General features: G+C 36.6%; 1 protein-coding gene across 4 annotated transcripts in view; it reads left to right on the forward strand.

Annotated features, from left to right (window-relative positions):
- FAM185A (family with sequence similarity 185 member A) overlaps nt 1-25736 on the forward strand; it is a 109461-nt gene that overhangs the window by 21319 nt on the left and 62406 nt on the right. For 3 of the 4 annotated variants that reach the window (XM_070424585.1, XM_070424587.1, XM_070424586.1), the window contains exons 5-7: nt 5095-5136; nt 13134-13229; nt 17004-17138. In XM_070424585.1, coding sequence (XP_070280686.1) covers nt 5095-5136; nt 13134-13229; nt 17004-17138 — 273 coding nt within the window. Of the gene's footprint in view, nt 1-5094; nt 5137-11451; nt 11567-13133; nt 13230-17003; nt 17139-25736 lie in introns of those variants that run through there. The other variant, XM_070424588.1, reaches the window with a different exon arrangement.

Raw genomic sequence — 25736 nt, forward strand, 5'->3', positions numbered from 1 at the left:
CAGTCCACAGGTCAGTGCTCTATCCACTGAGCCAAACCAGCTAGGGCCAGTTGATAACTTCGATAGTACTGAAAATTTCATAAAGAAATGTCCCAGTTTGCCTTAAGAGGACATGTAGTCACTGGTGAATTAATAAATCTGCCTTGTAAATTTAGAAAGTCAGAAATAATATAAAATTTTAAAAGAAAGAAGCTTTTAATTGGATTAAACAACTTTTCATGAAGTTTATGAAAATACTTCATTTAAATTTTAGTATTAAGTCCATTGTAAAATTTTGGTTTATCATTTTGACCTATGATAATGTTATATTAATATTGAATCTGGACTTAAAACACTTTTATAGGAAATACTAGAAAGGAATTACACTTCCTTTGTGGTATAGACCGAATAAATTTTTTTCAAGATTTAGACATGTGATACTAAATGTTGCTATTCCATGCCCTGTTTGGACTCAGCTCAGCTGCTTGGAGGGACTTGCTCCTTCTATAAAGGTGATGCTGCCATCTTCAGTGTGCGACTTCCAGTCTTCCTTGAAAGGAAGAGAGATCATAGAGGGTCATGTGAGAAGTCTCAGAAACCAGGCCTAGTATATGACTCCTGTCATATACTGTGTTATGGTTCTGAGAACCATTATTTTCTTGAGATTGCTTTACTTTCATCATGAGTACTAATGATACACTCTTTAAGAAAGACCGTATTTTCATTAAAAATAGTGAGTTTTTACTGCATTCTTTGAAGATAGTAAAGCTTCTTTGCCTTGTTGAGTATGTGACTGGACTTACTAACTAAATGACTAACTATAAAACTATGTCATTGTTCTTTCCTAATACTTACTTAAAATCACAAATATTAGGTGTCTGTTTCATCTTATTATTGAAGTGTTCAGGAGTTGGAAGCAGTAAAGAGAATTCTGAGTGGAAACATCCAGTGTCTCACAGTAGGTTAATTGTCCAAAGTATAGTTTTCATCTATTGGTTGCCATTTCGAAATTCTTTGCCAACTCCTTCAGTGTAGGATCAAGTCAGTAGACTAGCATTCCATGATTCTGCTGCAGATTGATCTTTACTTTTCCCAAACTAAATTTGAACATTTGTTCAAAAAAAATAATCATGTTTACTGTGTACATACTGGGCACTGTGCTAAGCTCTCGAAATATAATGCTAAGTAAGATGTGATCCCTGTCCTCATAGACTTGCCTAATTGCTCCAGCCTAACTGATCCGCATGATTTAAACATAACATGTATAGTTTTGCCTTTTTATCTTTGCTTATGTAATTCTTTTCCCCAGAGAATCCTTCCCCTTCAGCATATTCAAAACCATAAAATTATTTTCATTGCTACTTCATAACTGTAATGTTGCTACTATTATGAATCATAATGTAAATATCTGATATGCAGGATGGTCTTAGGCGACCCCTGTGAAAGGGTCGTTCGACCGCCAAAGGGGTCGCGACCCACAGGTTGAGAACCGCTGCTCTAGACTTTCCTGTTCAAAGGGGAAATGAGAAGCACAAAGGAGGCATTGGTCTGTAGTGATTTTGAGATGTGAATGGGCAAACCTTGGAGGTTTTGATTAAACCTCAAGTTCTAGGAATAATTCTTTAGGGTTCCAGGCTTTGCTCTCTGAGCTCTGGGTTCCTGCCTCTGAGTCCTTTTTTATGTTATGTGGCATGTGTTTGCAGCTGAGTAGTTTTCTTAGACTGCTTCCTGCCAGTAGAATTTTGTGGGTCCAATGGGCTCTTCATTTTTTACTGTCACTGCTCCTGTTAGTCCACTTTGCAGTGTGTTTGCTGACATATTTCTGTCAAAAATTTTGTCAGCTTCCTGTGAATCACATTGGGGTTTATTCCACTAGATCAGTGGTTCCCAGACTTATTTGGCCTAGCGCCCCCTGAAAATTAATTTTTTAAAAATTTTAATAGTAATTAAACAGAAAGATATATGTATTAATGTTTCTACCTTTTTTGTAAAATATAGTAAAGAAAGGTGTAAATTAGAAACATTGAAGTTTGAAAATATGAAACTATTTATTGAACTCAGAATAGAAAGGTAATACAAAAAAAGTTAAAACAAATGCACCTATGGCCATCACCGCCCCCCTGGATCGCTGCAGCGCCCACCAGGGGGCGGTAGCGCCCACTTTGGGAATCACTGCACTAGATAAAAGCCATATCCAAGAATCTTTGAAAATATGGGCTTCTGCAGAGGTATTGAGGTACAATGCCCTCCAGCTTTCTAGAGGGCCTGTTGTTTGTTTGAGAGCATCTGTGATCTTTTAAATCTTTTTAAAGGACTTTTTGTGTAACATTAATACTGTGAGGTACCACCCTCCATCTTTCTGGGGTCTTAACAGAAGGTTTTACAATTACCCCCTTGGCTATATTTTTAGGCCATGTGTGTCAGTGTCCTGGAAGCCATTCTTAACTTTAGCATCTTTTGCCATCTTAAGAGACTGAGAATTTTCAAAAACAGTCATGTCCTGGTTCTTTTTTTTGTTTTAACAGTTCTTTAGTTTATCTCTCTTCTCTTGCATTTTACTGTGAGCCAGAAGAAAAAAAAAATTGGCATCACTTATGACACTGCCTTTGCTTAGAATCTCAGCTAGGTCATTCATATTATTAAGTATATTTCCTGTTTTCCATATTACTGAAGGTGATAGTGTTGCTAAGTTTCTACTACTACTTAACAAAGGTCCTCTTTCCTCCAGTTTTCAAAAACATTTTTCCTCACTTCCCTTTCAGCCCTCATGGGAAGCATACTAACAGTCTGTTCAAGGCAATTTAGGCCTTCTCTAACATGCTCCTCAAAACCTTCCAACCTCTACCCAATGCCAAGTTCTAAAGCTACTCCCACATTGTTAGGTATTTATTAGGGCAGCATCCCACTTTCAGCTTTCAAAATTTGTTCTAGCTACCTCTTCCATTGTTCCAAATTACCCCAAAACTTAGCAGCTGAAAGCAACATTTATTGTCTTTACAGTCTGGATGCGTCAGGAATCTGGGCGCAGCTTAACTGAGCCCTCTGCCTCAAGATCCCTCAGGGGGTTCTAATTGTGGGCTCATTTGAAGGTTCACTAGGGGAGAATCTACTTCCCAGCTCACTAGGTGTGGTTGTTGGCAGGATTCAGTTCAGATCCTGTTAGATCAAGCATGTCAAACTCACGGCCTGCGGGCCGCATGCCTCATTTATTTAAACAAGGCATGCGGCCCCTCAGCTGTGAATTTGACATGCTTGTGTTAGATGGAGGCATCTTTGAATTCTTTGCTTGTGAGCCTCTTTCATAGGGCAGTTGACAACATGTCTAGCTGGCTTCCATCACAGCAAAAGATAGCTAGCAAGACAGAAACGAGAATCTTTCTGTAACCTAATCTTGGAATTAACATCCCATCATTTTTGCCCTATTTTCTTTGTCAATAACAAATCATTTGGTCCAGCTTACACATGAGGGGAGGAAATTATACAAGGACTTGAGAGGCAGGGATTATTGTAAGCCATCTAAGCAGCTGTATGATCTTTGGCCACTATTTGCATGTGATGGCGAATCTACATTTCCTGGATTTGAAATTAGAAAAGTGTCTAGAAACACACCAGTGAAATAATATTTACATAACACATTTAACAGTTTCTTTACAACCTTATAACCTACTGAGACTTGAAAATAATTTTATGAGCTTAACTTCATACAAACCACGTTTTGTTCCCACACAAATGTAGCTGTTGTTCATATACTCCCATGAAGTATGATGGAATATGACTTTTAAGAGATTTTTGTTATCAAAGCATATCTGACTATTGGCAAAATAAATTATGTGCCCTTGAAATGAAATAAATGAGTTTACTTACCCTAGATTAATTTTAAGGTAATAATATTCTCTTACTTTTAAGTGCAGTTTTTGAATTATGGTAGAAGAGGTAGTATTGCTTATACCTTAGTATAGTAAATATGGGTAGTATGGCTCCAGAGTAATTATAATACAAATATACACATGAAGAAATATCCTACTATTTTTGGTATTGTAGGAGGGGGACTGGGAAGAATAGTTGCAATATCCTATACCTGACCTGGAAAATATGTTTTCATTTAAAGATGGAAACCTTTGAAGCTTTTTTCTTTGTTAGTCATAGTTCAATGGATTCATTATTCCTGCACCAAACTTCCTTAACTCTTGGCACAGAAACCACTTTAACATACAGTGGGGCCTTGACTTACGAGTGTCCCGACTAACGAGTTTTTCGAGATACGAGCTGTCTCTCGGCCGATATTTTGCTTTGAGTTGCGAGCTAAAATTCAGGTTACGAGCCAGCTTCAGATACCCCACTGCTAGTTGGCGCAGCGAATGTCACAGTGAACGCCACAACATCAGCCCAGCATCACGTGTCTCACTCGTTCACTTCTTGATTTGACATACGAGTAATTTGAGTTACGAGCTCCGTCATGGAACGAATTAAACTCGTAAGTCAAGGCCCCACTCCATAAGAATGGCATATTGGCCTGAAAAATAATTGTTATTTTTTTCTCTTAGATTATTTTAGCATTATTTGGTTCAAAACTTGACTTTGTGTAATCTGATAAATACAGTGATGTTTAGGTTGAAAATGCATAGTCAGTGTATTTAAGTAATATTTTCTTTTTTTATTGTTTACATGATTATTGTATCCCCATTTTTCTCTCTCTGCCCTCCTCCCCTTCCCTCTGTCCAACACCAAACTGTGTTCTGTGTCTGTAGGTTATGCATATATATTCTTTGGCTAATTCCCTCACCTTCTTTCATTTAATTAAGTAATTTTTTCATTTGTGGATTTTAGGAATATGATGTTTCTTTCATGTTTACCAGAATGTATGGTGGTATATTTTGTAGTTATGCTAAAAAGCTTAAAATGGAGTGGAGGAAGAGTGTGTATAAATGCCTAAAACTTTTTATTTCAGAGTTGCTACTAAATCTCTGATTGTTGTGTGATACTGAGAAAAATTGCCAACAACCAAAACTGTTATTAATTAACATTGTGGATATCCAACCATGTTTTAGTATACACAGTTCCTTTCTAGATTATTTCTAATATATGAAATTGTCTTTCTTTTTCTCTCTTTTACAGGTAATATAACATTACAAAGCAAGATGGGTAACATCACAGTAGGTATGTGCTAAGATACTAATTGGTAAATTTTGCATGCTTTTTAAAATGACTATATTTGTGGTATTTTGTTAGGGTAAATAAAGTCTACAGTTTAGCTGATGACTTGATAGGATCCTGGTGTGCAAGTTAAATATAGTCAGACCCAATGTATGAATACGTGAAATTATTTCCGGAAATTTATTGTAATTTAAATTTATAATTACAAAATTTATTATCCTATAAATATTGTATAATTATTGGTTTGGCACCAAAAGGGTTAGAATTCTGATTTCACCGCTTTCTATACATGGGCAAATTACCTAAATTCTCTGTGCCTTAGTTTCCACATCTGAATAAGTAGAAATAATTGTAAGGATCTATTATATAGGGTTGTTATAAGGATTAAACACGATGTGTGTGTGTGTGTGTGTGTGTGTGTGTGTGTGTGTGTGTATAGTAGTTTACCACAGTGTCTGACATGGTACAAATCTATAATAATAAGAGCATAATATGCTAATTAGACCAGACAGCTGAACAACCTTCTGGATGAAGCTGGGGCTGCGAGGACCGAGCCCCTTGCATGAATTTCGTGCCTCGGGCCTCTAGTTTAATAAATAATAGTCATTTTTATTATTGTTATTGTCCTAACCCTAGGCCAGAACTAATAGTAGTTAATAGTACGTTAGACCAAATCACTAAATCACTGCATGTGATGCTGTGCCTGCTGAAGGAAAAAGTTCAGATGACAAGATAGTTTATATAAAACTTTCTCTATCCCAAGTAGCATCTGTTTGCCTTACGGTGAAGGCACACTCTGAGCTCTCTGAGTGGTGGTTGTTTTTAGTCCCTAGAGCAGCGGTTCTCAACCTGTGGGTCGCGACCCCTTTGACAGTCGAACGACCCTTTCACAAGGGTCGCCTAAGACCATCCTGCATATCAGATATTTACATTACGATTCATAACAGTAGCAACATTACAGTTATGAAGTAGCAACGAAAATAATTTTATGGTTGGGTCACAACATGAGGAACTGTATTTAAAGGGCCAGAAGGTTGAGAACCACTGCCCTAGAGGGTAGGGGGTTTGGGATAGGAAACTGGGATCTTTGTGGAGCAAAAGATACGAACTGATGGTGGTCAGTTCTTTTTCATGTGCTTATTATTCATTAGTATACCTTCCTTTGTGAAATTTTGTTTAGATCTTTTGCCATTTATTTTTCTTTATTTTGGAGCTGTAAGAGTTCTTTATATATCATGGGAACAAATCCTTTGTCAGACATTGTTTCCCTGTATTTTCTCTCAGTCTGTGCCTTACCTGTATTTTTTTAATGGTAAGCAATCAGGGACAATGAGAAGTTAGAACTGCCTTGAGACAATAAGTTTTTTCATTTCTATAAGCAATAATTTTATAACTAAGTGTATATTACTTAGCCCTTAGGAAAAGAGCTGGTTGTAAATTGGTAAATCTCTTTGTCTTAAATAGAATCAAATTTTATATTTTGTAGGGTTGTTTTGTGTTTTTTTTTTGCAGAAAAATTCATTTCCTCTAAACAAAATGGTTTGCTCGAGATATTGGCAGACTTTGTGTGTAAGGACCACATAGTAAATATTTTTGGCTTTCTGGCCACATAGCCTATCTGCACTATAAAACTCTTGTCATTTTAACAAAAGCAGCCATTGATAGTACACAAGTAAATGGATATGTTTGTGTTTCAATAAAACTCTGTTAATCAAAACAAGAGGTGGCTTTAGTTTGGTCACCCTACTTTAGAGCCTAAAACCCATTGTTGGTATGATTCTGGAGAAATTTTGGGTTTTATGTCTTAATACCAAAGGTGACAAGTGGATAATGTTTATTTGAAATTCCTTGATTTGGTTGATTTGTATTTTTCTTGAAAGATTTACTTCAGAAAGTTGAAGGCAGCTTTTATAACTCATGACAACCTAATTAAAGCCTACTGAGGCTCTGGCTGGGTAGCTGAGTTGGTTGGAGTGTCATCCCATACACCAAAGGGGTTGCAGGTTTGATTCCTGGTCAGGGAACATACCTAGGTTACAGGTTCAGTCCCCGGTAGGCATGTATATGGAAGGCAACCAATCCATATTCCTCACTCTATCTCTTATCCCCTAACCCCCATCCGTCCCTCCATCCCTCCTTTCCTCTCTCTCTAAAAATAAATGAAAACATATTCTCTGGTGAGGATTAAAAAATAAAGTCTACTGAGTAACTTGTATTTTGAGGAATTAAGATGAGTAGAAGCAGAACAGTTACAAAGGAACAAAAAGTGATTTGTGGGAACCTGAGCGGGAAATATGTTAGAATAGTGGGAGCTTCAAAATATTGGAATGGGTGTTGAGAAAAGGTTATATAATATTATCCAATTGGAATATTAATAGACGAGATTAATTAGGTATTATTCTGTCTGATTTCAGGAAAATAGATTGTGTCCTCTCCAGGATTTCTTTTTTTTTTTTTTTTGATATTTATTTTATATATTTAAATGCCATTTAACAAAGAAAAATCAACCAAAAAAATGAGTTCGCGTGTCATCTCTGACACGCGTGTCATAGGTTCGCCATCACTGTCCTAGGAGGTGGTTGGGAAGAGAGGGGCAGGCAAGCGTCCTGGAATGAGCACTGAGCTCGGAGTCCAGAGGCTGTGTCTGCCTATGTGAGCAGAACACCTGGAGCCCAGCTCCAAGGAGGGTTGGACGAGGCCCGAGGACGCTGGCTCAGGTCCTCCTCGGCTCTGGCTTTGGAGTCTGAGTCAGCCACACCTTGAGTGGCTTCTCTCTTCAGGGTGCTGACAGCTTGACAGTTTCAGGCCCGGGGGGCAGGGCATGGGGCAGGAAACAGCAGTGGGCACCTCTGCTCGCCACAAACCAGGCCTTTCCTCTGGGAACCACAATCAGGAAGAAATCCAGTCTTAGGACCGGGAAGGATGACCAGGGTCGGATGGGCCCCAGAAAGACCCCTTCAAGGGGCTCCATCTGCTTGGCTCATGTGTGGCCATGTGCCAGGTAACAGGACGGGAGGCTGGAGGAAGAATATCTCCTTCAGGCCCAGGGCCAGGCTGGGCTGCCCGAGGTTGGAGGCTGCAGAAAGCCTAGACCCCTCTCTCCAGCCTTTTCCCTCCAGCGCCCCCAGCAGTCACCTCCTCTTCCCCCCCGCGCATCGCCCTGGCTCCTGCTTCCAGCTCCCAGCCGGCTCCCTCTCCCCAAAAAGCAGATCCCAGAGGCTTGATCCCAGGGAGGGTCCCTGCCGGGCCTCCCCATCTCTAAACTCCACACACCCCCGCCCTCGTCCCTCCACACAGCTCCAGTCCCTGTGCCTGTGACGCAGCGTCCTGCCCTGACTCCTGTCATCTCACCCAGAGCTCTGGACACTGCCCAGCACCCCAGCTTCCCCACTGGGGCATCTGATCGAGCACCTGGGGCCTGACCCCACCCAGCACCGGGCATGTCCTGCTCCTTGCGTCCCAGCTCCTCTTTCTTCCCTGATGGCCCCATTTCTCGCTTTTCCTGTCTCTTAGTTGGCGTCGCTCCTTTGATCTCTCATCTGCTCTCCTGTCCTGGTCTCAGAACTCTCCGAGTCTCAGCCTCCTTGCCTGGGCCTCTGCTCCCTGGCCCCTCTGTCTCTCTGCTCAGTGCACACCTTCCCCTCTCCATCAACTCCAGGATTTCTTTATTAAGAAATGGTTATTTCTAGTTTAGATAATATGATTGATCAGCTTCTAAGTAATCTCATCAGTCATTTGGATTTTGTATGTGCATTCTAATCTACCTCCCAAAACCCTGTTCTTCCTAATTTCCTTAACAGGGTTCTCTCAGAAGCTGAAGTACCATAAAAGATTTTATTATCAACACCCTGATTTTCCTTGAAATCATTTTTTAAAATTGATTTTAGAGAAAGAGAGAGAAACATTGATTTGTTGTTCCACTTACTTACGAATTCATTGGTTGTTTCTTGAACCTGAAACCTTGGTGTATCAGGAACCAACTGAGCTACCTGGCCAGGGCTGAACTCATAATTTTACAAATAATAACTTTCTTCTGGAACGCCAGGTCATGTTCTATTTTAAAAAGGAGAGAGCAGATCTTGTAATGTTGGGATAGGGGTATTAATAGAGTTGCTCGCCTCACTTTACTTTCTCTGTACTATGTGGCCTCTTTTGGAAGGCATTGCTGGTAATTTTAGCTTTAAAAAAAGAACATCTTCATTTGGAGGGAGGGGTTGCCTTGTGTGTTTTTCATAACCCAACCTCCTCTGTGTTCCTCCCCAAATATAAAATACCTGGGAAGGACATTAATTTAGAAAACTTTACTGGAAGGGACCTTAAATTCTGCCTTTGCAAATCCTTTACTATAATATAAATGATTGCAATGAAAAGTTATTTAGAGTCAAATTAAGGTTTATCTATTTAGTCCTATATATAAAATTTGTTCCTTACTCTTATAATTAGTGCAGGTTTGGAAGTATAAGAATCAAGTTGCAAAAATTAAGAAATATCTTTGGTATTGCTGTTCCTTAGTATTTACATGTTGAACTGGAGGTAGAATTATAAAAATTCAGAACTTTCTGAAGATGTTTGACCAATTTTTAGAGAATTCTCCTTTATCTGAAGGAAAACAGCAAAGTTTGGAATTTTAGCCTTTTAAAAAGCTTATTTGTTATTCTCTGCTATTAGCAAGGCACATATTACAAATATCTATTTCTTTGGCTGCATACAGTGTTAGCTGGTAGTTGGCATCAGCTTTTTCCTATTGTATGTGTAATTTTCAGGAAAATTCAGTGGTCTCTGTCAGACCAATAAGACCTTTGCCCCAAATTGTGATGATATAAAACTATAAAGTCTACTTATTCCAACATTGTCTGGACTAACAATTTCTGTTCACTTCTTTGACCCTAAAGCTTTATTTCCCTTAAGGTTTCCTCCAAGAGCTATAGCATTTCTCTATTACATGAATCTCCAAAAATAAGAAATTCTGTGAATGAAGCCTTAATTTGACTCTTGATTGTTAATTTTTAGTTTCAATCACTTGTATTATAGAAAACAAAAAGTTAATGTATGTTTTTGCTACATAGCTTTTTCAATATGACCTTTGCTTTCTCTTTGGAAAGTATATATTGAATTAAAAAAAATTTTTGATAGCCTCCAAGGGATGAGACATTATCAGAACTCAACACTGATAACATGAGAATGTAATTACTTGGTGCAGTGATGGCGAACCTATGACACGCGTGTCAGAGGTGACATGCGAACTCATTTTTTTGGTTGATTTTTCTTTGTTAAATTGCATTTAAATATATAAAGTACATATCAAAAATATAAGTCTTTGTTTTACTATGGTTGCAAATATCAAAAAATTTCTATATGTGACACGGCACCAGAGTTAAGTTAGGGTTTTTCAAAATGCTGACACGCCGAGCTCAAAAGGTTCGCCATCACTGACTTAGTGGCTTAGAATATAATTATTTACCTGTGTTTATTTTCCATTTGCATGGGGAGGAAGAGAGAAATGAAAAGTATTATTTCTAAACCACATAAAAATTGTGTATATTTTCCCCCTAGAGAAAGCAAGAAATCAAACTAATGTTTCAAATATCTTATTTTGCTCATCTTGGGATAATGCACACATTGTGTAGTCCATATTTTTTATCGTTATATATTTTTACTTGGCTTCTTTTAGGATGCAGTAAGGGGCTTTGAAAGGAGTTTCTGTTGGTACCTGAGGAGAAAAACACTCATCTTTATCCAGCTATCCTATGCTATTTATCTCTAGTGGCTTAATTTCCCAGTATTTTATATCTTTAGACACTTAAAAAATTAAATAAATGTTGAATCACTATATTGTACACCTGAAACTAATATAATATTGTATGCCAACTATACTTAAATTTAAAAAATTGAATAAATTGGTTCTAATGAAGGCCATTTTCTAGTATAGATTAGAAGTAAATTATTATAAATTACCTTAGAGTCAGATTTTAAACAGTTTATTCCCCAGTTGTTGTCTTTGAATCATCTAAAATTTAAAGAAAAATGTTGCTTCCTTTATGAGTATACCAATGTTTTTTCCTCCATATTTTATAAGAAGTACTCCCTCTGTCCCATAATAATAGTAGCAAGTGAATATTTAAACGGGAATTATTGGCGAATACAGCTGTAAGTTATGTTGTAGTGCAAAATTGCGAAGCCTTCAATCAAAATCACTGTTTCATGACATCTGTCATTTGTTTTGACACATCTTTCAATTTTTAGGTTAATCTAATTATTACAGATTATAACTATTTTTCTAATTTCATCCGCTGATCGAAATCAATTGTTTTATTTCAGTTGAATATCAACCCATTGTAAAATTAGATGAAAAAAAGAGAGTTTTCAAGCAAAGATCGAGTTGTGATTGTCCAGTTCTTGATGCATCAAAAGAAAAAGGAAAAGTTGCAGAAAGGTATAATTATGTTAGCTGCAAAACAATTTAAGTGCAACAGAATGACCACATCAAGAATTTGGAAACATGCTTCCTAAAATAATTGTCAAGGAGAATCTTATGCTAATGTTGATTCTTTGAAAAAACAAAACTGTGGACGTAAATGCAAAGATTATGGAGAAAAACTTGAAAAACTTAGACATATTCCTCTTAGCAAAAGAGGCACCATATTAGCCTTTGATAATATTTCTCCCGAAATACTGGATAATATGTTTCTGTCACTTCAACAAGTTATGCTGGAAGCAATGAAGAACAATGGCTCCAATAATTTTAAGCTCACGCATATAGGGAAAGCAAAGCTTCGCAGCCAAAGGATCCTACCTACAAATTTAAAATGCAGTAACAAAATTATTGAAAAATCCAGAAACTATCTGAACACTCACAATAAAAATTAGGAGTACTATTTTTAATTTATTGTTTAATGTAATCTAGTTTTTTGATAATAAATATTGCGTTCTATATTTTCTTTTGCTATTATTATGGTGCAAATTACATTTATCAACTGCTACTATTATTATGGGACAGAGGGAGTATAATAGTATCATCTTTGGCATTAGTTTCATCACACTCCCTACTTACTTTGTTTCCACTTTGAAGCCATAAAAACTCCAGATAAAATATGTTTTTTAAGAGGCTTCTCTAAAAAAAAAATGCTTTGGCTTTTCAGGGCAGTCAGAATATTCAATTAAAGGTTCCGTTGCCATGGAGAGGAGAAAGGAGAAGCTACTTAGCACCGCAACTCTTCAACATCATGCTCTTACTTCTTTATCTCTGTCTTGAACTTAATATGTTGGCTAATTGAAAATGGAAGTCATTGATGACATAAAGAAATTTGTGTGTCAAATTAGGACCACCTTAATTATGATTTTCTTTCCCTGACTTAAGATATCTGTTCAATTCCAGAAACTTGAAAAAAAGTATTTAGATATAAACGAGCTTCACTCACTCTTCAAGTGATTCCCCGCCCCCATTTCTGTCTCTCTCAGAAATGCAACAAAACCTTATATAGAGTAATCTCTCACTCTGAGCAGCACTTTCTAGTAGTAGCAAATTTGATGGGGAGAAAATATGAGATTTTAATTTTTGATAATTTTGCCACTACTTATATGTTGACTATACACGAGATATAATTCTTCAGTAAAGATTAAAAGTTTATAGTAAACTAAATGTATCAATGATGCTTAATGGTCTTGGCTGTCAAGGATTCATTGCTTGTGTACTGTCCTTCCTACACATTGGGTTTTACAGTAAACATGTTTAGACAGGGTGCCTTAGATGTTTAGAGATAAGTTATGCAGGTTACTGTAGACATAGGGATTTTTTATTGTCTGGGCGTATAATTCTAGATTTCTGTTTTTGCTTTCATTTTAAAGCAGAAGATGGCATAGTTACAAGAAATATTTATAAAACCGTGCAAGATTCTTAGTTCATTATCCTAATACTGAAGCAGAGCTTTTTATTTCAAGTTTATAATTTCAGTTATTCAATTAAGAATGATTATGCTTATAGCTTTTTTCCTTCCTCCTAGATTCGTCCTCTGGATGTCTAAAAGCCTCAACTCATCAGGGTGCCTTAGATGTTTATGTCAGCCAACTGGGGAAGGTGGAATTGAAATCCCATAAAGGTTAGCCAAAGGGAATATTTTATTTTGACATATGGTGTAAGGAAGGTTTTACATAACATTCAGGAAACAGATGGTCAATTTATCTTATCTGTGGTACTGACATAATGATTTCAAGAACATATCTTCTGCCCTCTCTTCTGTGTAGTCTTCATGGCTCCCCCAGCAGCCCTGCCTGGCCCTAGCCCACCTGGTTTCCTCTGATGTTTAGTGGCTTTTCCCCTCTCCTGTCTTTTCCTAAGGCAGGTTACAAAGGCCTCAAGAACATATCTTCTGAATGAAACTGATTTAAAGACTGAAATACTACTCTGTAGACCAATGATCTTAGAGAAACATTGGGGAAAGATGGCCATGAAGACTGTCTTTCCCTTTGTAGTTCCAACAAAAATGTTATAATATAGTGATTCGCTATTATTATAAAAAGTTTTAGTGTTAGTGTTTTTCAATTTAGCTTTATGTCTGAAATATAATATTCTTTGGAAAATGCTCTCTTTGGAAGCTTTTCTACCAGTCTGTACGTGGACCCTCTGAGGCCATCACTCTAGAATAATTCTTTTCAAAATGTGATCCTGAAATAAAGGTATCACCAGGAGGGTCTTCTAAAGTGATTATTGGCTTAGTCTTTTGAAGTATCAAGACTTCTTAGGTGGCCCTGGCCTAGTAGCTCCAATAGGCCAAGGTTGTAGATTCCATCTCCAGCCAGGGCACATACAAGAAGCAACCAGTGAATGCATAAATAAGTGGAATAACAAGTTGATTTCTCTCTCTCTCTCTCTCTCTTTCCCTCTTTCTCTCTTCCCCCCTCTCTCTCTGCCTCTCCCCCCATTCCTTTATCTCTCTAAAATAAATAAATAAATAAAAAGCTTATTTTGTTTTTCCTTCTATAATCTTATTTCAAATAACTTATTCTAAGCGTCCAGGTCTTTCATTAAAAGTGGTACACTTTTTAGTCATCTGAAGACTGTACATGAACATGCACACATGTATGCTGGCAAGTGGCTTGGGTACTTGGAGTAACTTGGCCATAGGGGCTGAAGTGGCCTGTGCAGAAAGTTATGAACCATAGCTCTGTATAAAAGTTTTTAAAAAATAAAGTTTAGAAGCTCTTGTATATTGGCCAGAACAGGGCTATATGTATAACAAGGAAAATACTTCCTTACAGAGACTGGTTGTTCCTGCTATTGGTAATTTCTTTCCCACATTGGTTTAATACTTTTTTTTTTTTTTTTGTCAACGAGGCTCACTTATCAGAGTGTCAAAATAAAACTACAATTGCAGAGGTCTGAAACTGAAGTTATTGCTGACACACAGGTGTGATTTGATTTCTCAAGATCAATTTTTTTCCCTTTAAATCATATCATGTTCTGACTACATTTCTAAGAGCTTCATTAATGCTATCAGTGTATTTTTTGAGTGCCAAAAAAGTCATATAATTGCATTTGAAAAGGAGAAGAAAACCTACAATTACTGCATTTAATGTAACTAGTAACCGAGTAAAAGCTTTTACACGAAAGTTTTTTCCTGTTGTGTATGGATGGGCAGAAAAGTAAAAACATTGTTAATCTTCATCCACTTGAAATATTTTTCAGTGTTATTTGGAATGTTGATTAGGATTACAATTTTGTGTTTTCTCCGACTGAAACCATGTTACTGGCAGAAGCTTAAAGATAACTGGAAACAAAGATTCCTATCTTATTTTAGTTCTCTTTAATTCTCACTACATTTGGCAACAGTGACTTTTCAGATTAATGGAAACTTAATTGGGATTCTGTTGCTTAATGGTTAGTAAAGACATCTGGAATCTTTTCCAACTCTACCACTGTCTTGCTGTAGGGTTCAAGAGCCACTTGAGTCTCCTAGTTTTTCAACATTTGTCATGTGAAAAAGAATGTTATAATGCTTGTTTTCTCTCTCCCAATGAAAATCAACATGGGAACTTATTCATTCAGAAAGGCTGAGATTACGCTTGAAAGTCAGGCCTGCATCTGAATACTGACTTTTATACTTAAAATTTTTCCTTGATAAAACCACTAATCTCAATATAGTATACCTTCAATAAATGGTGCTGTTAGTATTAGTTTTAATACTAACTTTTGAATTTTTAAAAGAACAGTATTGATGTTGATAACCATGAAGCAGTTTATGAAGTGAAAAGAAATTGAAGATATAACAACTTTCCTTTCTAAAAAACAACAAACAAAAACAACAGATCGTGTTAAAGAGGGGACATTTGGGAGTATTCAAGTCATGAGAATTCTTCATTTGCAAACAGTAATGGAGTATTGGTAGTGATGGTTTTGTTTTTAAAGGGCATATCGAGATGGGGGGAATGCTGTTTGCATTGCTTAATATTTTTAAAGCTCACAGATTCACGATCCCTTTATTCATTTAAGAACAGAAAAACATTATCACATTGATGTATTTAGAGACACAAAGTCTCCAAAAAGTTTTTAAAGTTTGTTATTTTCTTTTTAAAGTATGTTTGATAGATAAACATCTTTTCCATTCATTTGGAAATTTTTCAGGGTTTTTTTTTTTTCCTAAAGTTCTCATATTTGTTGTTCTGGGGAATCTCCTGTCAGTAGTTTACATTTAAACTTTGAAAAGCAATTTATTTTTTAAATAAAATAAATCAGTTTTAGTGATGTGCTTTGTTACCCACTTTTTTGCAGGAGTATATGTATTAGAGTTCATCAGTCTTACCCCAAATTTGCGCTCTAGTTAGGAAGGCTAACAGGATATGAAATTACTTACGGAAACTTAAGCTGATGTTAAGCAAACTAGGAGGCAAACAATGACCCGTAAATAAATGCATTCTAGAAAGAATCTTTAAAATATTCACAGTGGATGTTAGTCTGACTGTCTTGTTTACAGAGCTGAGTTTAATGTTTTATGGCAGCGGCCTCTTACTTTTTTGATATATGAGAAACAGAGAAAGAAAAAGTTCTGAAAGAGGACTGTGCGGATGAGTTGGCACTACAACCCACGTCATTGTTTCAAAAATGATTCCTTAGCTAACAGGATACTTTTTCTTATTTCTTCCTTTAGACACTTGAATTACTACAAGATTATAGTGGGAATAAAGTTGAGTGTCTTGCCCTAGGTACCCAAAGACTGTAATCCATTGAAAAGAAACAGTTAAAATTTAAATATTCTCTTTTTTTTATTGTTATTCCCCTGGCCCCTACAAGCTATAACTGAAGGCACAAAACCTCAAGGTTCTAGTTGTGTTACGATGGTCATTGCGGTCACAAGTTTTGTAATACGATGAGGTAGCATAGCAGTGTGTGAAATCCCACAGTGGTTAAGAGCATGGGTTTTGTTGTCACTGAACTGGATCTAGATTCTAACACTAGCTCTAATGGGAACTTGAGCAAGTTCTCGTCTGTAAAATAAGGATTATAGTAATACCTCATAATGTTGGTATGGAGATTTAAAGAAATAATGTGATTAAGGTATAATAACATTATACCTTAGTAAATATTCAATTAATGATAAATCCTTTCTACAAGCTTCATGTGTAATAAACCACTCACTTTTCTGTGATGAGAGCTTTTGACAAAAGAAATAGTTCACACTGTTCTAGTAACTCATACTTTTGACAGAAGTTACTGTGAATGCCTTGGGAGTAAGAAAACGTTGACACCCTCTGACCTCCATGAGTAAGGGAGAAGACAGTATACCATGAGCGATGCTACCCATTCATTGATTTTTGTAATAGGCTCTAGTACTTTTGATTTCTTTGCATTAATACGCTTCCTTATAAACTTATTACAGGCTCTGTTCTTGTCAAGGTCCCATCTTCTCTTCAAGTTCATTTACAGTTATCAGGAAAAGAGGTCAGTGTGAGCTCTGAAGTCCAAGTTCAAGAGATGGCCGAAACTCATAAAGATGATGGTGTAATAATTACTGGTAAGGAGGCTACATTTTACTGTGTAAGATGAATAGTCATTGTCCATACATAAATAGAAACCTGGTATGCTTAATTTCAGTTTTAGTCTTTTATTCTTTTCCATTGTTACATTTTGATGTTTTGACACTTTTTTTCCCCCTAACTGCTTATCAGTAACATAATGCAGACATTTTGTTTGGGATACTCACCAGTTCTATCATTGGTTAAAATTGATTAAAAATTTTTATCTTGAAGAGATATTTGCATACCATATTTATAGCAGCACTATAGCCAAGAGGTAGAAGCAACCCATATGTCTATTGATGAATGGATAAATGAATTGTGGTATGCACTACATGCAGTGGAATTAAAAAGGAAGAAAGGCCTGTCATATGTTACAACATGATTGAACCTTGAAGACATTATGCTCAGTGAATTCAGCCAGTCATGAAAAGACAACTGTGTGATTTCACTATATGAGTTATCTAAAGGAGTCAGATTCATAGCAACATGAAAGAAGGGGAGAGGGAAAATGGGGAGCTATACTATGGGTATAGAGTTTCAGTTTTGCAAGATGAAGTTCTGGAGATCTGTTGCACAACAGTGTAAATTAAATATACTTACCACTACTGAACTGTAAACATAAAAATGGTTAAGATGATACATTTTATGTTATGTGTTTTTACCCCAATTTAAAATTTTAAAAATCATTAAAGCATTTTTCCCTGGCACTACTGCTTTCTAATTCTTGGACTTAAAAATCAGCTAAATACATATAATGCAAGATTTAAAGTTAACTTTGTATGATTAGAATAAATAGAAATTGGGTTTGGTACTATGCACTTCGAAAACTTGTTCTTTTAGTATAACAAATTCTCAGTCCTAGAAATGTGAATAGCTTTACACATTTTTCCTAATTACCTCTGGCTGTATTGATCATTGATACTACTTTTAAAGTTATTTATTGTATAGATAATACATATACATACTTTAAAAAAATTAATGCTGGTGAGGTTTTCTTTTAAATCTTACCAACATAAAAAAAAAGGAAAGTGTTTGGTGGCACTGGCTGTGGGGTGTCTTCATAAGATCAAGCTTCAGTTTTAAATATTTTTTTTTATGTTAAGAAAGATGTCTGTTAGAAGTCATAGAATATTAACAAAAGTCATAATAGTAATAAAAATAATACCCATACACTCTCAGATCTAAATCATTGCATTTAAATGGGCAACTCTTAGTTACATGATGAAAATTTAAGTGTATTAAATGAGATAAGAATCAATTTCTTGTGATCTAATCTCGAGTTTGATAAGGAGCCAACAGAATTAATTATCTTTTTTTGGCCCCATAATATAAAGGTAATACAAATGTGTTTAACAGTGTTCCAAATGACAGTGTAATCAATTATTTTATATATGTTAAGAATGTTTAAATTATAAATTAAAGTTAGTTTGTCATTTTTTTATTCTGTTACTCATATGAGTAATTTAGATTTCATTTTAATTCCATTTTAAAGTCCCTTTCTCATCACTTACTACTTCTGTCATTGGATAAAATCGGTATTTGCAGACCTAATCTCTTTATTAACTTCTTGCCCATTTCTACTCTACTAAACCAACACAATATACTTAAAAACAAACAGTATCTTTTCCTAGTCTAGCTCTTCCTCCTGCTGTCTTCTGTATTTTCCTTCACTTGGTCAATCACTCAACAAGCATTTATTGAGTCAGGCACTATGAGAAACTAGGAGTGCAAAGCTGACAAAGTATGGTCTGTCTGACATCAGAGGAGCTTACATTCTAGAGAGGCAAAACAAACAAATCAGTGAATACAATACAGTGGGAAAATGTTAAAATAGAGTTATGTATGGGGTAATATAAGAGCATGTAGGTGACACATCTAACTTAGACTAGCACTGTGAGTTTACGGAAATGAGAGAAGTCCAGTATAGCTAGAGTACAGACAGTAAGTGGAAGAGTGGCATTAAAGGAGGCTGGGGAGTTGGGAAGGAGGTGAGATCACATAAGGCTGATTTGAATTTTATGCTACGTGCATTGCCAAGGCACTGAAAGGTTTTAATCTGGGGTTCACATAGTCAGATCTGTATATTAGATCACTGAATGTTGAGTGGAGAAAGCTAAGAGAAGACAATGGTGGAATGAAGAAAAAGCTAATTAGCAGCAGGTTATTGCAGTAATTCAGGAGAAAGAGTGCAGTGGCCTGGACTCCACAATGATATGTTAAATTCAACATGTAAAATAACCTTCAACAAATTTTGGCTGAAGAAATAGATAAATGGATGCTATGAGGAAAATGCATATTTATCTCATTGGTTATCATGAAGCTTCTCAGCCTATTTAGTTCTTTTTGTGTGTTATTTGTTATTATGTCTTACACTCTAGCCCTACTTCCTAAACCAGGAAGATTCAAATTACAGAATGAATTTTATTTCCTGTTCATAGTGCAAGATTCTAGGTACTGATCAGCAGAGTTCTTTTGTATAGTAGCAAATGATATACTACGCAGTTGGGCCTCAGATGGATCTGTGGGTTGCACTGATATTAGATTAAATCCATTAGAATGATAATACAGAGGACCTCAGATAAAGAGAGAGCAGTCTTTTTTTGGAGAGAGCTTTATGAACAAGTAGAGGAACTTTCATAATTCATTTTGATTCTAAAAGTGCTTGGTGCCCAAAAGGCTACAGACCTTATTTATCAAGTAAATGGAATGTTTTAAGAGGCCTAGAAAATTAGGGCTGATTGCTTTTTCTGTAGGTATTTCAATCTGAAACCCAATTTTGGAAATAATAGGAAGCTTTACATGTGAATTATTATAGGCAGCTGAGCTTATCTCATCTGGGTCTTTCTTACGGAGCCTATGAAGCATAACAACCCTCTCTGCTAAGAGGTCTGGATTTTTATCTGTAGCATGACTTCTGCAAGAAGCCATGCCATAAAGTTTATCATGAGGGCTTAGGCTTCCCACAGGCTTTGATGTTTCAGCCTGTAGTTTTATTTGATTTCCTGCTTTCTGGTTTCGCTTGCTGCTGTGTCACTGATAAATAAGATACATCGTATGATTTACAAGTATTATGTGCTATTTTGAGTCAAAAGAAAGCCTGGGACTCTCAGGCTGAAATATTTTCCAACTAAAAAGATGTGTACATGTGCATTCTTTGGGATGCACTCTCTAATTCTTATAAGTTCTTGATTCTAACTTTCTTCTCCATCCATTTATGGCAAATTCAACTGATGGTGCATGGTTTACTGGTGGGTAAGAAATATCTAGGAAGCTGACTTCTCTGTTAGGTTTTAGACTTGCTTTCATCAACCTAGATATGAAATCTCACTGTGAAATACCAAGCCCCCAAAAATGCCTGTGGTACAAAGTCTTTTAAATCATTTTTTTTCAATTACAGTTGCCATACATTATTACATTAGTTTCAGGAGTATATCCCAGTGATTAGGCATTACATAACTTAAGTGATCATCCCAATAAATCTTGCACCTGACACCATATACTATAGCATTCGAATATTATTGACTATATTCCCTATGCTGTACTTTACATTCCCATGATTATTCTGTAACAACCAATTTTTACTTCTTAAACCTTTCACCTTTTTTTGCCAATCTCATCTGGCAACCGTCAAAATGTTCTCTGTATCTGGGAGTCTGTTTCTGTTTTGCTTGTTTGTTTATTTTGTTTTTAGGTTCACTTGTTGATAGATATGTATTTATTGCCATTTTATTGTTGTATTTTTTATCATCTTCTTTAAAAAGACCCTTTAGCATCTATAATAATAAAAGGGTAATAAGCTAATTAGACTGGACGTCTTTCGGGCGTCATTCCGGACATCATTCCTGATGAAGCAGGGGCTGGAGGGGAGCCAGCCAGGTCCCGGATGCTTGCGGGTGGCCTGAGGGAAGCCAGCCTGGGTCCTGGGTGCCTGCAGGCGGCTGGAGAAAGAAGCTGGTGCCAGCAGCGGAGGGAAGGAAGGCCTACTCTTGCACGAATTTTTGTGCATCGGGCCTCTAGTTTCATATAATGCTGGTTTGGTGATGATGAACTTCTTTAGCTTTTTCTTCTCTGGGAAGCTCTTTATCTGCTTTTGGATTCTAAATGATAGCTTTGCAGGGTAGAGTAATCTTGGTTGTAGATCCTTGTTTTTCATCACTTTGAATATTTCTTGCCAGTCCCTTCTGACCTGCAAAGTTTCTTTTGAGAAATCAGCTTACAGTCTTATGGGAGCTCCCTTATAGGTTTTCTCTTGCTGCTTTTAAGATTCTCTCTTTGTTTTAACCTTTAGCTTTTTAATTATGGTGTGTCTTGGTATAGGCCTCTTTGGCTTCATCTTGTTTGGAACTGTCTTTGCTTTCTTGACTTGTATGTCTATTTCCTTCACCAAGTTTGGGAAGTTTTCAGTCATTATTTTTTCAAATAGGTTTTCAATGTTTTGCTCTATCTCTTCTCCTTCCGGCACCCCCATGATGTGAATGTTGGTATGTTTAAAGTTGTCCCAAAGGCTCCTTACACTATCCTCACTTTTTTTATCTTTTTTTCTTTTTGCTGTTCTGAGGGGTATTTGCTTCCTTATATTCCAAATTGCTGGTTTGATTTTTGGCTTCATCTACTTTACTGTTGATTCCCTATATTACTCTTTATTCCAGTTAGTGTATTCTTCATTTCTGACTGATTCTTATTTATACTGTTGAGATTCTCAATGAACTGAGTGTCCTTATAACCAGTGTCTTGTTCTCTCCATCTAGTAGATTGCTTGTCTGCATTTTGTTTAGTTCTCTTTTCTGGAGTTTGTTCTGTTCTTTCATTTGGGCCATGCTTCTTCATTTCCTCATTTTAGCAGCCTCCCTGTGTTTGTTTCTATGTATTAGTTAGAGCTGCTATGTCTCCTAGGCTTGATAGAGTGGCCTAATGTAGTAGGTGTCTTGTGGGATCCAGTGGCACAGCCTCCCCAATCACCCAGGCTGGGTACTTGAGTTGTACCTCCTGTTGTAGTTGAGCCTTGATTGCTATTGACATGTCAATGGGAGGGATTTATCCAGGCCAATCAGCTGTAAGGACTGGCTCTGACCACTAACCTCCAACCACTGTAGAGGATCAGCTATGCTGGGGCACACCACACAGAATAGGGCTTACTTCAGCATCGCTCTGGTGCACCTGAGTCCACCCCTTGAATGTGTTGCTTTTGAAGGTGGTTGGGTGGTGGTGCTTCAACGTGGTCACAGCCTAGATTTTATCTGCCACACATGGATGTGGGACCAGCCCATCCTTGTCTCTGCCCCTCCTACCAGTCTCAATGTGACTTCTTTAATTCCATAGTTTTAGGACTTCAATTCGGCTTGATTACAGGCATTCTGAATAATTGTTTTTGTAGTTTAGTTGTAATTTTGATGTAGTTGTGGAAAGAGGCAGGTACCACGTTTACCTACATCACCATCTTGACCAGAAGTCCAAAGTCCTTTTCTCTTAAAGCTCCCAATTTAGGTGTTTAGAGGTTATTAGAAAGTGTATTGCCAGCCAAATGATTGTTGTTTGTCATAGACATAGTAGAGAAGGTGGTACTACTGGTTTTACTTTATTTTAGTCAAACTAAATGTAAACCATATAAAAATAAATTCATTTGGGATCAAAATCAAATTAGAAGAGATTTCTCATTCAGCTTATTTTTAGTTGGAATAGCTATACATTTATGGCATCGTGATTTATGATGGAAAACTGGTTTGTGGGTTAGAAAAGAGGTTGAAATGGGACTAAGCCCAGAGGATGGCACTTAGAAGATCTAGAGAAACTGTTTTCTCTCCAAATGGTAAAATAATCCAGTATTTTGATATGACTTGTAGAAATATATATATTTTTAAGAATATTCTGAAGTTCTGGTTTTCTCCAAGCTTAAAGAACATGGATTAGTCAGTCATGTAGATGTACTTCAGGATTACTTAGATGGAATTTAGTAACAGAATGAAGAATGCTGTCAACTCATGACTGCTTAAAAAATACTTTGACAGGGAGTTAATGTAGTAACTGTCTTCAGTTGTTCATGCTTTTATGGTGTTTTTGTTTCCCCAGCATTTTGTAAAGTATAAGATCCTGGGAGTATCATAGATAATTAAACATCAACTTTGTTAACGTTTACCCAAAAAAAGGACAGGTTTTGTTTCTACTCATCTGCATACTTTATATTTAAGGCCAGATAGTAAATATGTTACATTTTGAAGGCTACATATGGTTTCTGTTACATATTCTTTTTTTTTTTATAGCCATTTAAAAATGTAAAAGACAGTCTTACCTCTTAGGCCATAAAAAAACAGACCTCAGGCCAAATTTGGCTATGGTTTGCTGACCACTAGACAAGAGACCAAAGAACAGGCCCCAAACATAGAGCATTTCAATTCTGTTTGTAATGCCTGGAGTTTTGTTTGGTTTTGGTTTTGTATTTATTTTGGTCATTCACGAAATACTTAACCACAGCCAAATCATACCTTGAGTGAACTCTTCCCACTTGCGACCTAAAAATGATTTGTGCGCATAAAAGTGTAACTGTGTAAAATTTAATAAACAACACAGCCACAGAAGATATATGATAGCAAATAAAAACATGTTCAACACACTAGCCATTAGTGAAGTGCTAATTAAAACCAGAATGAGATACTACTACATAGTAGAATGGCTAAAATGAAAAATACAAATAATACCAAATGCTGGCAAGATGTGAAGCGATTGAGTCTCTCCTGCATTGTCATTGGGAATGTAAAGTGATATAGCCACTCTAGCATTCAGTTTGGCAGTTTGTTAAAAAACTAAACTTGAAACTGTCATATGATCTAGCGATTACAATCCTGGGCATTTATCTTGGAGAAATGAAACAATGTTTGCACAAATATTCATAGCTTTATTTGTAATAGCCAAAGCTAAAAATGATTGAAATATGCTTCTACCAGTAAATGGTTAAACAAACTGTGGTATGTTTATATAATGGACAACTGTTCAACAATAAAAAGGAATAATCTATTGATATAAACAACTTGGATGAAATTTAAGGGAATGATGCTGAATGAAAAAGTCAGTCTCAAAATGTTACATACTGAATGATTCCATTTATATAACACTAGAGGCCTGGTGCACGAATTCATGCACAGTGAGAAGAAAATAACTAGAAGAAATATTTTAATATCGTTATTCGCCCTTTCTCTATGATAGAAGTGTCAACCAAATTCAGGATCAACAATGACGGATGGAAACACATGCGTGCAATTGGCGACAGCGAGAGCTTTATATATATATAGATAAACTTGCTTAATTAGACCTGCTTTCTGATTTAGCTAAACTTTTTCCAGCTCAGTGAGGCACCCCAAATTCTCTTTCCGGTAATTGTCAGCAACACAGCAGTAAATATCAACATGAAGCAGATTATTATTGTAGATCACACAGGGAGAACAAAGGGTAAAATATTTAACTGCAGCTGTGTTCAACTATATTCTGCACAGTAAGAAAACCTGAAGTCATTTTCAAGGTCCACCATTTCTTCTTTTCATTTGGGTCAAGTTTCTAAGCTTTCTAAATCTTCATTTTTTGGCTAATGAAAAGAAAATAGGATTCCACAGAGTCTCCTATCTACCTAATCCAGGACTTCTGTGGGAATCAAATGAGATGAAGCACGGGAAAATGCTTCACAGGCATTTGGTTAAAATATAAAATGTTTGCACCTGGCTATAAAGCAAGTCGTGTTCCTGGGCTGAAGAAACTGCAAGGAGGCTAGTCACTAGGGAGAGGAAGCCGAACGTTGCTACGTGACATCATTACCCTGCACCCACAGCCACCATTTTGGGCTGGGATGTGGGCTGCGTTTGCGCCATGGGGTCTTGGCAGTGTGATTTGGTGGTCTGTAGCTTTGGGGTGGTGGCGGGGCCCGCGTCCCACTTGTGGGAAGCCGAGTGTTGCTTTGTGAGTGCCAGGTCCGTGGTGCCATTTCTCTGTAAATGGCCAGGGTGCGTCAAGACAGCTCCTGCATTGAGTATCTGCCCCCTGGTGGTCAGTGTGCATCATAGCAAGAGATCGAACTCCCTATTGGTCAAACTCCCGAGGGGACACTTTGCATATTAGGCTTTTATATAGAAAGATTCTTGAAATGACAAAGTTATAAAATGGAGAACAGATAATTAGTTGCCAAAGATTAGGGAAGAAGAGGGAGGATAAGACTATAAAGACATGTCATAAGGGACTTTCTTAGTGGTGATAGTATTTTGATTATAATGATGGTTATATGAATCTATACATGTGATAACATGTCATAAAAGTATACCTAAAACATACAAAAAAGTGAGTATGCAAAAATGCTGAAATTGGAGTAAGGTCTGTAGTCCAATTAATTGTATTTTGCCAACCAATTACCTGGTTTTGATAATGTACTATGGTTATATAAAATATCACCATTGGGGGAACTGGCTAATGGGTGCACCTCTTTATACTGTTTTTGCAACTTCTTAGGAGTCTTAAATTATTTCAAAATAAAAAGTTAAAGAGAGCTCAGTTGGTTGGAACGTTGTCTTTATATGTCAAGGTTACAGATTCAATACCAGTTAAGGAACAAGAATCAA

Source organism: Myotis yumanensis, unplaced genomic scaffold (genome assembly GCF_028538775.1).
Source record: "Myotis yumanensis isolate MYYU_CA2020_CCGP unplaced genomic scaffold, mMyoYum1.0.hap1 SCAF_9, whole genome shotgun sequence".
NCBI lineage: Eukaryota > Metazoa > Chordata > Mammalia > Chiroptera > Vespertilionidae > Myotis > Myotis yumanensis.